At 35.6% G+C, this 15,376-nt stretch overlaps 1 protein-coding gene across 2 annotated transcripts; it reads right to left on the reverse strand.

Annotated features, from left to right (window-relative positions):
- Positions 1-2,709: 2,709 nt before the first annotated feature.
- On the reverse strand, positions 2,710-8,330 carry LOC145599029 (uncharacterized). Of its 2 annotated transcripts, XM_081655442.1 has the most exons (4): positions 8,025-8,330; positions 6,128-7,304; positions 4,577-4,729; positions 2,710-3,773 (listed from the first exon to the last, which is right to left on the reverse strand). In XM_081655442.1, exons 1-2 carry the CDS (start codon positions 8,232-8,234, stop codon positions 6,264-6,266), a joined length of 1,251 nt encoding a protein of 416 aa, XP_081511568.1. In that variant the 5' UTR covers positions 8,235-8,330; the 3' UTR covers positions 2,710-3,773; positions 4,577-4,729; positions 6,128-6,263. The 2 variants fall into 2 exon arrangements, with proteins under 2 accessions (XP_081511568.1, XP_081511566.1); XM_081655440.1 differs by lacking the exon at positions 4,577-4,729.
- Positions 8,331-15,376: the final 7,046 nt, after the last annotated feature.

The raw sequence follows: 15,376 nt of genomic DNA on the forward strand, positions 1-15,376 counted from the left end.
AATTCTGTTAGGATTTTAGGGGGTTTGTTTTTGAAGAAACTGAATTCTTAATTTTCTAAGCCATGAGGCTTTGGTTCTGAAATTAATGCTCTAACTGTTGGAATGGTGCCCTTTTATATGGCACTTGAATTGCTGAAATGTTGGTGAAAATGTGAATGCATTTGGCAAAAGTTGTGAAAATTTGAAATTTTTAAAAATTTGGGTGGAAAACTAAAATTTTGAAATTTTCACACCAAAAAAATAGAGGGAAAAGCACATTCCCTCTACTTTTGGGTTTCTGATTTCCAGCCAAAAAAAAGAGAGGACCACTTTCTCTCTCCATTTTCCCCCTCAAAAGTACCCACTTGCAAATACCCACCCATGTGATTCCCTTTTCTCTCTCTTCTTTCCCTCCACCACTACACTTAATTAATCCCACCCAAATGTAATTAAACCTCCCTAAAAGTTTTATCTAGGAGTCCGCAAAAAGTACAGTTGTTGCAGATAACTGTTTGCGGAGGGAGTACTTATAATTTTAACCCACCACTACTTCCACTCACCTAATTTCTAACATTAACTCTCGTACATAAATACTCTTTGGACCATACCGCCTGCTACCAAAGAGCCTTGTTTCTAGCCTTCCAGATGAAGTAAACTAAACAAGAAAGAACACCTAAAGCTATCTTTTTCCGAGTAGCGATCTCTTTTATGCTTCTTTTACCAAGTCTTCCAGCGATAACCAAGAGAAACATTTCTTGGATTATGAATGTCTATCATATCAACAACATTAGCATTACAATCTGGACATGAAAAGAAAAGGTGCAAGCAACACTCTCACTAATGCCAAACATTTGAAGTCTTTCTTGAGTGCTTAGGTGTACTATATTTATTTCATTGAATTTCCTCACCACCTTCAATAATTTGTAGAATTGTAGCAAGCAGAAATAGAATATTTCCAGCCTTGGCTACACCAAATGTTTTGAACAAAGCCTGTTTACAGCTCATTATTCATTTTTCACACATTCTTCCACCTCAAGACAGCTTTGGGAGTGTGGTAGCTCCACCAATCAGCATCATGAAGATAGACACTATGCATCCACTTCACTCAAAGAGTGTCACCCTTCATTGCAACCTACCAGACCATTTTACAGGGTCTTGAGTTAGTTTGTTCGTTGATTCTACACCTTTCTTTGTCCCAACTCCATCATAAATTACAGTTTACTCCATTGTGCAAAATCCCACAAGCATTGATCCACGTCAGCCTCTCCCGTATATGCAACAAGCTAATAAATAAAGGAAACAACACACAATGACACTCACCTGCACAATGAACACATGTATCAATATGGCACACATGCTTAAGGACTAGGGAGGTTGCCTCATATGGGATTTGTTTTGCTAGGCATCAGGAAGCACACGACAAGGTCAAATGTGACTATGCATATTGCGATTATCTAAACGTTGCAACTAATACCAAACGGAGGAAGAAGTTTTATTATAAAAGTATCAAAATTTAGAATTTAGTTACGCTACTTTAAAATAAGATAAAAATAAAAACCAATTTTTTTGTTGGGGTACCTTAGAGTTTTATAATTTCCCTTTAAGTTCTCAAAGCTAACAAAAATTGATCTATTTTATTTCTCAACTAACACTGTTAATTACGTTTTGTTTTATATATTTTTTTAATTTTTTGTTTGATTTTGTGACAATATTTGATTTCAATAAAAATTAAAAGGAAAAATTGTGCGAAATAATCCGACCTTTGCCTCATCCGCCCAAAATAATCTCATCTTTCAATTATTTTTTAATAATCCAACCTTTAATGCCAATCTGCTTCAAATGGTCCCAAGTGACATGTCACTGGTTGAATAGGTAAAATATTTTTATTAAGTTTAACTTACACGTGTCACAACATAATTGGTAAAATAAAAAAAAAACTTTTAATTTTTTTTAAGGAAATGATTATTACTCATAATTAACAACTAAAATTAATTAGCATAATAATTAAAACTAACAACTTATATAAAACTAACATTTTTTAAATAATGAAAAAAAAATTAAAATTAAAATTACCACCAGCCCCAGCCACCTCCCGCCCCACCATCAACCTAGACCGGTCGCAAGCCCCATCCACCATCAACCAGATTGGTCGCAAGCCCCATCGCATTTAGACTACCAATCTTATTGCCGAAATAAAGGCTTTGGAAAGGGAGAGGGCCGAAATCGAGGCAAGGGGAAGGGGAGGTGGCCAGAAAAGGGACAGGGGAAGGGAAGAAGCCGATCGGCCGAATACATGGCTGGGGAAGAGGAGGGAGGTCGAGATCGGGACGGGGAAGGATTTTGAGGGTGGTTAGTGGTTCGGGGTGAGGGGAGTACAGTCAGTGGTTCAAGGAGGGGAAGAGCAGTCAACACGGCACGCCGCTCCGGTGCTGGGTCAATCAGAGGTCAGGCTGGTAGGAGTTGGCGGCCGTGGTGGGTGGTTGGGCTAGTGGGGGTGGTTTTTAGCCCAATCAGATGACTACACGTGTTATGTAACTTGCTATAACAAGTTAAATGACCGGTTAGGACTATTTAATGCGGATTGACATTAAAGGTCAAATTATTATAAAATAATCGAAAGTTGGGATTATTTTTTGCGGATGATGCAAAAATCAGATTATTCTGAGCAATTTAATGAGATCGAAATTTAAACCTTATTGAAAAGGCAGTTACACAAAGACGACATTCGTTTGCTAATTGGTGAGCTATTTGAATTTGTTCCCTAACAACTTTCAGGATGTTGCAGCATTGAAAGCACATTCTAAAGTAGAGTGCCATATTACCATGTCTTTGTTGTTGAAGGAGACAGCATGGTAGAATCAATGTAAATTAGGATTCTTGTGTGACTGCAATTCAAGCTCTTAATACTGAGAATCTGAGATACAGGCTAGGGCGTCGAACTCTTCACCTCACCTGCCGAAACTGCAACTGTTTATCCTATTCCATATCTATTGTCCCTTAACGCTTGGAGCCATCCACACATATAGTAAAAGGGGATCCTGTGGTGTTTCCAAAACTAACATCACATATTTTAATCCTATCTTAGCCTGGATTAAATGTCATGATAACTTGAGTGTCCTGATATTGAGTGACCTGATATGACTACGTCACCCTTCAAAGATCCTTTGGTTCCTCGTAATCCATATACTCCACAAAGTTGCTACGGGATATACTTTTGAATCCACTTCTGAAATATTGAAGCCGTAGGGAAGTAATTCCAGGTATACTTAACAAAGGAACATTATAAAAACAAATGTTGAGGATCTCCCACTGCCACTCCACACTAGTTACAATCACGTCCCCTTGTAGACAGACTTGTGAATCCATTTTGTGCTAATTTCCAAAGGAATGTACGCCGTTATGGTGGAATCTCCAAGTGCCAGATCAACTTATAGAAGTCAAACATTTTCTTCCTATGAGGGGTTCCACAGCGGCAGCAGCATCAGCAGAGAAATGCATATCCTGATTGAAAATAATATAGGAAAACCTTTTCGTCATCCCGTCTTAACTCCAAGCTAAGAATAGCTTGAGCACTTTCCCATTCAAAACTCTATCTAATATTTGTAACATTTCAAGACCGTGAATGTTGGTTGATCGATTAAATCCTTTACTTTCCATTTTCTATAGTAACCCAGATTTTGGTCTGAATCAACCATAGGAACCTAGAAATGGACCCATTTGGAGCTACAGGCTAGAACATCTTTCCAAAAACCATTCATCCAAGCAATACTAATACTACTATGTGTGCCATGAAACTGTGAAAAAGAAAAAAAAAATATATTAGTAATGAATAAGAAGATAAAATATACAACTTAACGTACACGAGTCATAGTACTTGTAACAACAAACAAACAAAAAGATATTCCATTATTATTTGCACTTTACTAGACATGATAAATATTAAAGTATTTACAAACAGGAAGTCTATGATGATTATGATTATAATTATGATCAGGTTGATTATCCCAAGAAGAAAAGCTTTCAAAGAATTTGCCTTTGCCACGGTTGCTGCTAATTCCCAGAAATTATTCTGAGATACCATAGTTTGTTATTGGAATGAGCATGGGAATGAGAATATGTAGTTGTTTCTACTATGATATTTCTCCTTCAACTGCCTTTGATAGCTCCATGATCAGATTGTACATTGGTGTACATTTTGGGGATGTACAATAAGTAGTTTTCTGAGTTCGAATCCAGTTGACCAACATGCACCTTAAGTTCTTACTTGCTTGTTTTTACTAGATTTGGTTGAGAAAAAGGTTAATGAGATGGGAACAGGGATGGGGGTGGTGATCGGAGTGGTAAGAAAGATGGGAGCTGTGAAAATTGCAGAAGCAAAATGGAAGAAAAGAATGTTGATACAGAAGGAAAAAGAAAATAAAAGAACAAAAAAGAGAAGAGGGCGTTGGAGTGACTGACAGAAGGCAGTAAAGGAAAAGTGAAGTCAACTTATAGAATAAAGAACACATGTACAAAAGAAAATGATTACTTTATCATATAATTCGCATAACCCCAAACTACAAAGTAACAGACAACAGACCAGCAAAATATATCTAACCTACTAAAAATGTGATGTAGGACTGCAGGTGCAGGGAGGAAGGAAGGTGTGTATTACTAAAAGGCCAGGCTCTCAGTCACAGCAGTAGCTGCAGCATCTCAAACAAAGGACCACCAGAAATCTACCAACCTACTGGGGTATTGAGCTCAAAACCTGAAATGGACAAGAAAATTTCAGGTGTCACCTTGGTTAGGGCATAAAAAGAAAGAACAAGGAGAGGGTAGGGATCTACCTACAGAGCCATTACTACTAGATAAGATGCTCAATCTATGATCTATATTATTATTAAAACTCAAAGGGACAGCATGGTACCGCCATGTGTCACCGTTCCTTCCATATGATTTGGTTCCACATGAGCGCTATGTGTCACATTATGTGTCATCACTCATCACCCTAAAACTATTCATGTGTAACTTTCGTATTTAATTTTCCCATATAATGTAACTCTTTAATAATTGCACAATAATCTAAAATTTAATTTGTAAGATATTAATCAATCACACACTAATGGTTATTGTTTCCTTGGATGCTAATTTTCTAGATTCAATACCAGTCCGGCAATTATACATAGTACAGTAATATTTACATAAGTTTTTATTTTACTATGTAAAGTAAAATGAATAAAAACTAGCACCCGTTAATCTTTAATTTATTATTATATTTTTATTCACTTATAAATATGGTTGAATACACCATCTAAATTTAATTTTGATCAAACTTACAAATTTATAGTGCTCCGGGGTATCTTTCGGGCCAATAACTAGATTATAATTATTTCATAACCACTAGTGACTAGCCATTACCTTACGTATTAGTTTTAACATTAATTTAGCTTAACATATTTCGAGCCTACACGGACAATACAACAACAATTGTTTTCATTTTTCAAAAGTCATGTATGCTGCACAATCTCTTCCTTCAAAACCTTAATTCAGAAATTCATTTTATTTTGCATCTTTAAGAAAAAACAAGTTTTAATAATACACAAGTATGAACATTGAAAAGACCATTAGAAGTTACACCCTTCTGCATTAAGCAGGATTCAAAACCAGCTTGTCATTTTTGTTGAGAGTTTTTGAGATGACAAATAAACAGATATTTAACATAAGATAGGTTTAACAGCAAAGAGCAAAGCAAATCTGCCCAATGGTTTTCCAAGAATCAACTACCTCTCTAACTCTGGCTACTATGGCCACAATTTTGAGGCTGAAAAAAACATAATATATAATTATATCTGTTAGAAGCAAAATTTACTAGAAAACAGCTTAAATTATGCAAATACAATCAGCCCAACAGATTTTGCAGACATGAAGTCATTTAAAGTAAAATTATTTCTGTAAAAAGTTTCTCAATATCTTATCTGCACATAATTTTTTCTACATAAGTATTATACTCTATCAATCTGTTATCTGTCAGCAAGAAATAATATCCATGAAGTCTGCCTGGAGTATGATAATGGTCGGAGTAACAGAAATACATCCAAGAAAAGACAAATGGACAAGAAACATAAAAAGAAATTAGGCAGGTGCATACAAAAAGTTACAAGCTCACCTTTTTCAACATCAATTGCATCCTAATGTTTCTGCAGCTCATCCAACATTCCAACATATCCTTAATGTCAAGCACTAGACCAGGGTTGCGTAACAGAAAAGGTTACTTTGCACTTATGCATACAATTCCATATCCCTCATCTGTTTTTTCTTTTAAAATTCTTTGGACCAACTAGATTTGTCAAGGAAAGATTCATCTCATTCAGAAGCGAAGCTGCAGCATTCATCATCCCCATTTTTTTTAAGTTACAAATTAACGACCTGTATATGTAGATTGAGGGCCGGACTTGCCTACTCTTCATAGCACTAAAAAGTCGCAATGCTTCCTCAACATTACCTGATCGACCAAAGCTCTCAATCAATGCAGTATAAGTTCTCAAATCTGGGAAGAGACCATTCTCATCCACTTCCCTCATATATAATAAACAGAGATCTAATCTTCCCATTTTCTGTAGATGGTTTAACAGAGTATTATATGTGACTATATCTGGAATTATCTTAGCCTCCTTCATGGAAACAAACTCCCGCAGCATGTCATCCACCAGGCCAGCTCGACCTAACAACCCAATAATTGTATTGTAAGTGACCAAGTCCGGCTTGCATTCTAGAACCTTCATATGATCATAAATTTTTAAGGCTTTTTCAATCTGCCTACACTCCGCAAAGGCAAAGATCATTCTGTTTAAAACCAGGGCACCACAATGAGATGTCAGCTGAGATATTTCTCTGACAAAATTGAGTAGCAGGGAGTGATCATCTATGATTGCAAATGCCTTGGCAAGATTGAAATAAGATTTTGAACTCATTCCTTTGGAGGTAACCAACAACTCTTTAAATATTACAATCGAAAGTTCAACATCCCTCCATTCACTAGTAGCAGCCAACAGAATATTATAGGCATCAGGCGCAAGAAAAATATGTTTTTCGTGTAAAAATTGCAACAGTTTAGTAATTGCTGAAATATTACCAGATCTACATAGCCTTTCAATGTCATTATATATTTTCCTATTGCAGATATCAGTATTTTCAATAGTGCAAAGAATATGATTCAGGAGATCATCAGTCCCTTCTAGTTTATCAGGAGAGCTGTTAGTTCCAAGCGGCCTAAGTGGAGCTCTGGAACTGCCAAGGATACGGAAGAATGGCCACATTCGAGTACCGACTGATGCAAAATTTCTCTGAAAAAGGAACATGTTCAATCATCAAATAATTTTCAACTTAATCTTATATATTTGTTAGAAGATGCATACATTGCAATGAACGGCGCATAAGGACAATGAGAACAGACCAACAACTAGGTGCCTTAACTAAGCTTCAATAGACTAACATAACCCCTATATAGTTTAAGTTATTCAAACCTAAGGCTCGTATCTTTGATACATTTGTGAAGAAATTCAACAATGATGCTGTTCTGATACATTCTTATCAGAGATTAAACAAAAAAAAGTAGTAATTCCTCCGTATTAGGCCATAGTTTCATTTTGGTACGTCCCAATATCTTAAAATTACCAATGGTAATTAGCTAACTGTTGTATTTCAAGCCAATATCTTAATTACGACCTTTAATCAAATGTGGCCTATTAAAGTAAGACAGTGGAATAGTCGCAAAGCCAATGGAGCTTTGTGGCACCAATGTTATTTCTGATTACAAGTGCATGACATAAAAATGAAGAAACCACCATACAGTTTATGTTACTCCAAATTTCACATTAAACAAAATTAAACAATCACAAATGACATTCAGAAATTAATTAACAAATTTGATTTGCTAAATGTAATTCAGAACTTTATATGAATGAATAAATAGCAAGAAACAATCAGAAAGGAAAAAAAAAAAAGGCAATAAAATTGAATAGATATAACTGATAACATGATATTGACTGCATTTTCCCACTTACCCCAGATAAATTATTGCCAAAAGCACAAGAATTTGATACGAAATCGTTGTCGTATTTCTTCCAAAACCCATAACTTTTTGCAAGGTGTGATCCACCAATTACAAGTGACAATTTTCCGTCGACATTTGAATTTGCAATTGAAGAAAACAAGAGAAAGGAAATTGTTCCAGTAATCTGGGTTTTTCTAAATGTTCTTGAAGTGAGTAACATGCTAGAAATTTGATGAAATTGGGTTTTTTTTTTATTATTAGTCAAAAAAAACAACGACAATTAGAGATTCGAAAAGGGGTTTAGGGTTTAAGAATGAACAAGCATTCAATGTTTAATGTTCGTTTGTTTAGAGCCTTGAGTTAGGAGCTTCCCCCGGTAAATATGCCATACTAATGAAAATATGATGGCATTTTCGCAATTATTCAAGTACCTTTCAATTATTTAAATATTTTCATGGTTGAAGCTGAGTTGGCAAATAACTTGATAGGCTAAAATCGTATCACCCAATCAAAAGTATTACCAAAAACCACTCGAATTCACAGAGAAACAAGTCTTTCTAATCCTAATTAGTTATTTTAGTATAAATTATTAAGTAACCAAAAGTTGTTGTGATTAAAAGAATATACTACGAAGAATTTGAACAGGGAGAATAAAATAGGAGAAATCAAATATTAAAAGGCCTAGGGCATAGGTTCACTAATAAACAATATTCCAGGGTAAAACATAACAATCAATCATCAATGCATCAATTAATCAGATTATAAAGGGCTTTCACTACGTATTACAATCACATAGTTAATTTACCGGTATTAAATCTCATCTCTCGAATCTCGACCTAACCATTTATAAATTAGTCTGCCTATTAAACTAAGCCTAAACATCAATTCTCATCTCTCGAATCTCGAAGCAATATTGCTAAACTCATACAATTAAACATGGCCAAATCTAATTGCATATCATTAAAACAATCAATATGAAATTAATTAATAAGCATTGACAATCAACAACCATAAATAACCCCTTCATATTATTTATTAGATCCCCATAAACCCTAGAAAGTAAACTATTCTGACATGATTAAAAATAAACTAAACGAAGCAATTAAACAAGTCATAAAGAATTAAAAGAATAAAATTACTGAAATTAATAAAGAATAAATCGTTACCGAATCGACGGAATTACAAAGTGGAGTCAAGAACAAAAGTAAGAGTTGAGAGAAATCTAGAGAGAGAAATAATCTAAGTAGAGTGATAATAAGAAGTAAAGAGTGTGTAAAAGAAGTCTCTAAACTTGTTTAACAAAATTGTATTTATACTAAGCAAGAAAATCCTAAGCTACGTTATATCCGCCCCGGCCGGGCGCGCCTTCGGGCGACGCTCCTTGGCACCGGGCTGTTAACTTTGGGCATCTTTGGACTTCGATTGGGCTCCGATTCTTCGACCTAATCCGGATTTCCTCTTCGGGTCTTGAATACTCGGTCCAAATGCCTCGGAATCTCAAGTATCGAGCCCTTGATCACCGGTTCGATGACTCTAATCGGCTTTGGGCTACGAAGGATGGTCTTGCTCCTCCAATGCTCGTAATCGCTCCACAAAATCCCGGGAAAATGCTCCAAAAGTGCAATTCCCTACAAAAGTCAACCAAAACTACGAAAACACTAGAAAACACCAATTAGTAATAAAAGTGGCTCTAAAAAGCCAAAAACACTACTAATTATGACCAAGGGACGGGGGTAAAATACTATATAAATTAGACACATCATAACTGCGGACATTATTTCATGATTAACAGTCAATTTTTATCCCGTTTTGTCTTCATTTGGGAATCAGAACCTCACCTTGTTGGTGTTGAATCCGGAGAACACGGACAACTCTTGCTCTACTCCTTTTCTACTCCATTCATGTCAAAGTTTGAGCTAGCGAGATACGAATTTGATGTTTGGCGCCCTCAACCCAGATGACGTGAGCGTACTAGATACTTCGTATATAGATTTGGAAATGGACGCATGAAAAGGTCATAATTAGGGAGGATACGACACACTTTCGAAACCCTAGCCGTACATTCCTCAAACGCGGCCCCAAGCTCCACAAAATTGTTTACCGGTATTGTAGTTGCGGCCTCCGCCTCCACCTCATCAACCCTTTATAATCGGTATTGCAATTGGTCTCCTGAACAATTAACTAGTGATATCGCTTCAATTCTTCACCAAGGTACTGCTAGCTACCTCCATTAACAGGAGCTGATGTTGGAAAACGAGGGGGGAATTGTGGAACGTGGTCATAATAATAATGAACGTGGTCGAACATGGCGTTAAGACTTAACGCCGCTACTCTTCGGTTAACTCGCCAATTGTTGTTGACGACTTTGCCCTTACTATAGCTGGCAAAATGACGCGCATCACCCCCATATAAACGCTCCTCGTTAATGTGTCATATTAACGAAGATTTTCTTTAGTACTACTAGAGAGTACTGAACTTTCATAGAAGTTGTAAATGAGGTACTGAACTTTCACTAGAGTACTTAAACAAGTAAACCCTCTAATTGACCTTTTGTAAATGGTTTTTCATTGAATAAAAAAATTTAATATCCGACATAAAAAGAGGAAATTAAATAGGTAAAACTCTCTTTTCTCTTTTCTCTCTCTCTTCTTGCTGATTTGTTCTCATTCTTCTCACGATTTTTCTTAGTCTTACCCTCCTCTTTCTCACTCTTCATCGCACTTGTGACCTTGATAGGTTGCCGTACACCTGTCCAAAAAAAAAAATTCCTAACAAAACCAACTAAGAATGTAGTAGGGTAAGTAGGGTCGAATCTACAGGGAGATGGTATTCAATCTAACCTCTAAGAAATTGGAGAAACTAAATTATGTCACGAAATTGGAATAGAAAAGTAGTCTAAATTAAAATAGAATAAAACAATAGATAAAACGACCTAGGGTTATGGTTCACCATGATTATAGTTTTAAATCTATAAAATATCAATAACAATTCAATCAACCAATTATCTAGAGCAATTGCTAAGCCTACGGTCGGGTCTTAACGCTCTCAATTCAACATATGCAGTACGATCGCTAACACAATCAGAATTGCAAGCCTATAAAAATAAGATCTTTCGATTCAAACTCTTATTAACTTGAATTAATCATACACCCGCCAAACCGAGACCCATCCCTGCCCCAGTGGGGCGGGGATGGGGCGGGTCAAGTAGGTGACCCGCCCCACTGACATCCCTATGGGTGGGTGTTGGTGAAAGTGGTGAGCGGTGATTATTGGTCCGAAAATGGGTTGGTGCTAGTTCAAAAATGGGTGTGTTTCTTTTTCTATGTTTTTTTTTTATTTATTTTCGCTTTGATTTTTGTTTATTTGAGTTTGACTTCATATTTTAGGTTTGATTTTTTTTTTTTGGTTTAATTTCAAATCTTAAGTTTGTTTTAGGTTTGATTTTTTTTTTTCTTTTGAGTTTGATTTTTGTTTGTTTGAATTTAATTTAGAAAGAGTAACCATGTTTTGTAATTTTGAGGTAGATTTATGAGTTTAAATTTGAAAAAAAAGAAAAAAAACACTTCATTTAAACGGTTCTAGGAGGTTGCCACTAGGAAAGTTACCTCCTATCACCAGCATGAGTGGTACCCTTTTTGCTGCTTCCTAAACTTTTTTTACCTAACTTGCAACTTCTTGCAAAGTTTAGTACCCTTTTTTTATGTCAACTCTCGAAGGCTTTATAATAAGTTGACCACTAACTTTTATACTACGACTTTTCAAAAAAATTCATCAAATTTTTAAATAAATTGTTATCAAAATACCTTTACTTAACTTTTTAAATTTAAATTATATTATAGCATTGTATAAAAATATGCTAAGATGTAAATCTAAATTAATTAAATAATGTTTTCCACCCAATTTAATTCAAACCTTCAACTTCTCATCAAGTTCATCAAATTTTCATCTTTTCTAATTAATTCACCAAATCATAAACCCTAAGTCATCAACATCTTCATCCTCTAGTCTTCTTCCTTTTCCCCATACATTTCTCTCTCCTCTTTAAAACAGAATCTATGTCTTCATCGTCTTTCAGGTCTTGTATCTCTCACTCCATTTTCCCACGAAAATGACAATGTTGGAGTGCCTCCAAATTGATACGTTTTTCAATGAGGGCTAGTGGTGCGCTAAATATTTTGTCAAAATCTACCATTTAAATGACCACTTTTGAGAATAACTGCCATATAATTTAATTTTATTTTTTTGGAAAAAAACTACCAAAAAAACCCAAGAACTTTGAGTAGCACTACCATTATGAGTTTTCGGCAAGAATCTCCGATTGAGGATGTCCACTCTATAAATTTTTCCTCCAAAAACTTATATAAAATAACAAAATTATTCCTACATTAACCTTAAATTGAGTAATACAATTTAATTGCCCAAAATCCCCCAATTTTGTAACAAAATTCAATCTTTGAGTCATGAACCCTAATTTAAGATTAAATTGAGAAATTAAATCAACTATAATGCAAAATTAAAGACAATTTACCTATAATTGTGTTCAGCAACTAAATTTCCTTGTTGTCCCTAACTCAAGTGAGCAAAATTTTTTTTCAAAAAAAAAAAATTGAGCGAAATTTAATAAAGTGGGCCCCACCCGCCGAAGATTCTTGCATTGCTAGATGCAAGCTGAGTTGAACTCACTTGAAAAGCAAGAACTTAATGGAAAAATATCCCTTACACTAAAAGGTAGTGGTGTTAAACTAGTTAGATACAAATGGGTATTTGTGAGAAAACGAAATGAGAAAAATGAAATATTTAGATATAAGGCAAGACTATTAGCTAGCCCAAGATTTTTCTCAAATTCTAGGGATTGATTATGGAGAAACATATTCTCTAATAGTTGATGCATCTACATTTAGATTTATGATAAGTTTAACAATCTCAAAAGGACTACATATATGTATGGGTCACTTGATACAAACATTTAGATGGGAGTCCTTGAAAGATTAAGGCTACAAGAAAACACCAAGTCGAGACATTACTTTCCATGAAACTAAAAGGGTCACTTTATGCATTTAAACAGTTTAGGAGGATGTGAACACCTTAAGAGCGAAGGGTTGGAAAAAAAAAATCAAATCAGTCCCAGTGTTTCCATCAAGTGATCATAATTAGGATGCTACTTTTGTAGTTTATGCTTACAATTTGAATATCACTAGAACCCAAATGAACTTGAAAGAAAGGAAAAATACTTGATTAAAGAGTTTGAAATAAAATACCTTGGAAAAACTAAATATTGCATTGGATTGCAAATTGAGCACTTGAGTAATGGTATTTTTTTCCATCAATCAAGCTGTATGAAAGAGTTATGAATCATTTTTTCTTTGACAGAGCATATCCAATTAACTCTGTAATGGTTGTTCGTTCTCTAAATATTTAAAACAACTCATTCAAACCCCAAGAGGAATTGAAGAAATTGTAGTTCTAGAAGTACCATACATAACTTAGTCCAATTGGCACTTTAATGTACTTCACTAATAACACTAGACCATATTTACTCTGGTACCTACAAGGAACACAAAATCTTGGTTTGTTCTCTTAATCAAAACAAGATGTTACCCTCATTGCATATGTCGACGCTAGATACTTATCGGACCCACAAAATACCAAGTCACAAAATGGATATCTGTTCATTTTATGGTGACAATGCAATATCATGAAAATAAACGGCATCAATTCATGAAGAATTAATAGGTCTTTATGAAGCAAGACGAGAATGCGTATGGCTAAAGTCAATGATAGAATATGGAATGAATTTAATAAGAGAAAATTCAACCATCATGTACGAAGACAATACATATATGTATCGCTCAATTGAAGGTTATATTAAGGGAGATAAAACAAAACATCTATTCCCAAAACTATTCTTCACTCATGAACTGCAAAAGGAAGAGAAAATAAATTTCTAGCAAATGCAATCTTGTGAGAATCTCACTAATCTGTTCACCAAATCCCTTCATTTGAAGAAAATTGAACAATTAGTTCATAAAATCGGAGTGCGACATCTTTGTGAACTATGTTGAAATCAGGAGGAGTATTATATCCACTACATTTATTTTTCTTCGATCAACTTTTAAGGTTGTTAATGTGGCTGTATACCAAATCATGTAACATTTTTTCCTAGCTATAATTTTTATCCCATAGGTTTTTACTACCCAGGAAGATTTTTAATGAGGCAACCCATATTCCATTTCATGTGACATTCAAGGGGGAGTGCTAAGAAAAAAAAAATTTAGCTCACATATGGTATTGCTTAGTACAATAATATGCATAAAAGTACAATAATGTGTAATATTTTATTGTAGATTTTTTCCTATGTAATGAGCAACTTCACGCATTAGAATACTTCTACACTCCCCCACCTTCTTTCTTCTGATTAATAACTTTCTATCGATAAATTTTTTTAATATTTTGGTTGTTTATATGTCACTTTTTCTTAGTTCTTAACCCACACTTTTCCATTAGTTTTTACATGAATGTTGAAAATTTCACACTTGCCAATGTACTTTTTCAAAGGAATGGCGTCCTTCGAACAAATGTATTTATTCTGATAAAGGGGTCTGAATGATTTGAAAGCTAATTATTATGTGAAGTCAAGTGATTGGAATGCCTAGCTGGAGGCCACTTTCGATTAGTAATATTAATGCATAATTAATATTACAGCTTAATCTTGACTGAATCCATCTGGTCACACCCAATCGTGTAACCGAACCGAAACGACGAATGGATCCGACGGATTAAATGAGCCATTATAGTATTACGAATATAGACGTCGGATATTGAGCTTAGAGTGTCAAAACTGAGCGTCATAAGTCGAGTCGAATTTAGGAATCAACGAGACGAGAAATCAAGTAAACAACAAGCTAAGTTACATATATAGCCCTAGCCTCGGAATGCCCGAGTCATCGGAGGGCTAGGGAAATATAGCTAGCCAATGTCACTACTACAAGGCAAGGCTCGGTCGCAAGCTCAGCATTCCTAGCATGGCCGAGCATGCCTCACGCGCATCACAAGGCTAGCAGGGCCTTGCAGCTTTCGCAAGCAAGGCACCAGATGCTAGCAAGGCACGCTAGGTCTCGCTAGCAAGAGCAGTGCCCAGCAGCAGCCCGCATGCATGTGTGACATACCTGCTAGGCCCCTCGGACACGCAGCCATGTTGGCAGGCCTAATCGAAGCACCCGGTCGCTAGCTAAGTGTGCCTTGGTGCCCAAGCTCAGGCGCCAGCTGGCGCGTGTTGGTTGTGGCTTGGGGATTGGAGTTCGGTTATTGGGGTTTGCTTTAGGGAGCAAGGGGAGGGCGGTGCCCCCTTGTGGTCCTCACCTG

Source organism: Chenopodium album, chromosome 20 (assembly GCF_948465745.1).
Source record: "Chenopodium album chromosome 20, dcCheAlbu1.1, whole genome shotgun sequence".
Classification (NCBI taxonomy): Eukaryota; Viridiplantae; Streptophyta; class Magnoliopsida; order Caryophyllales; family Amaranthaceae; genus Chenopodium; species Chenopodium album.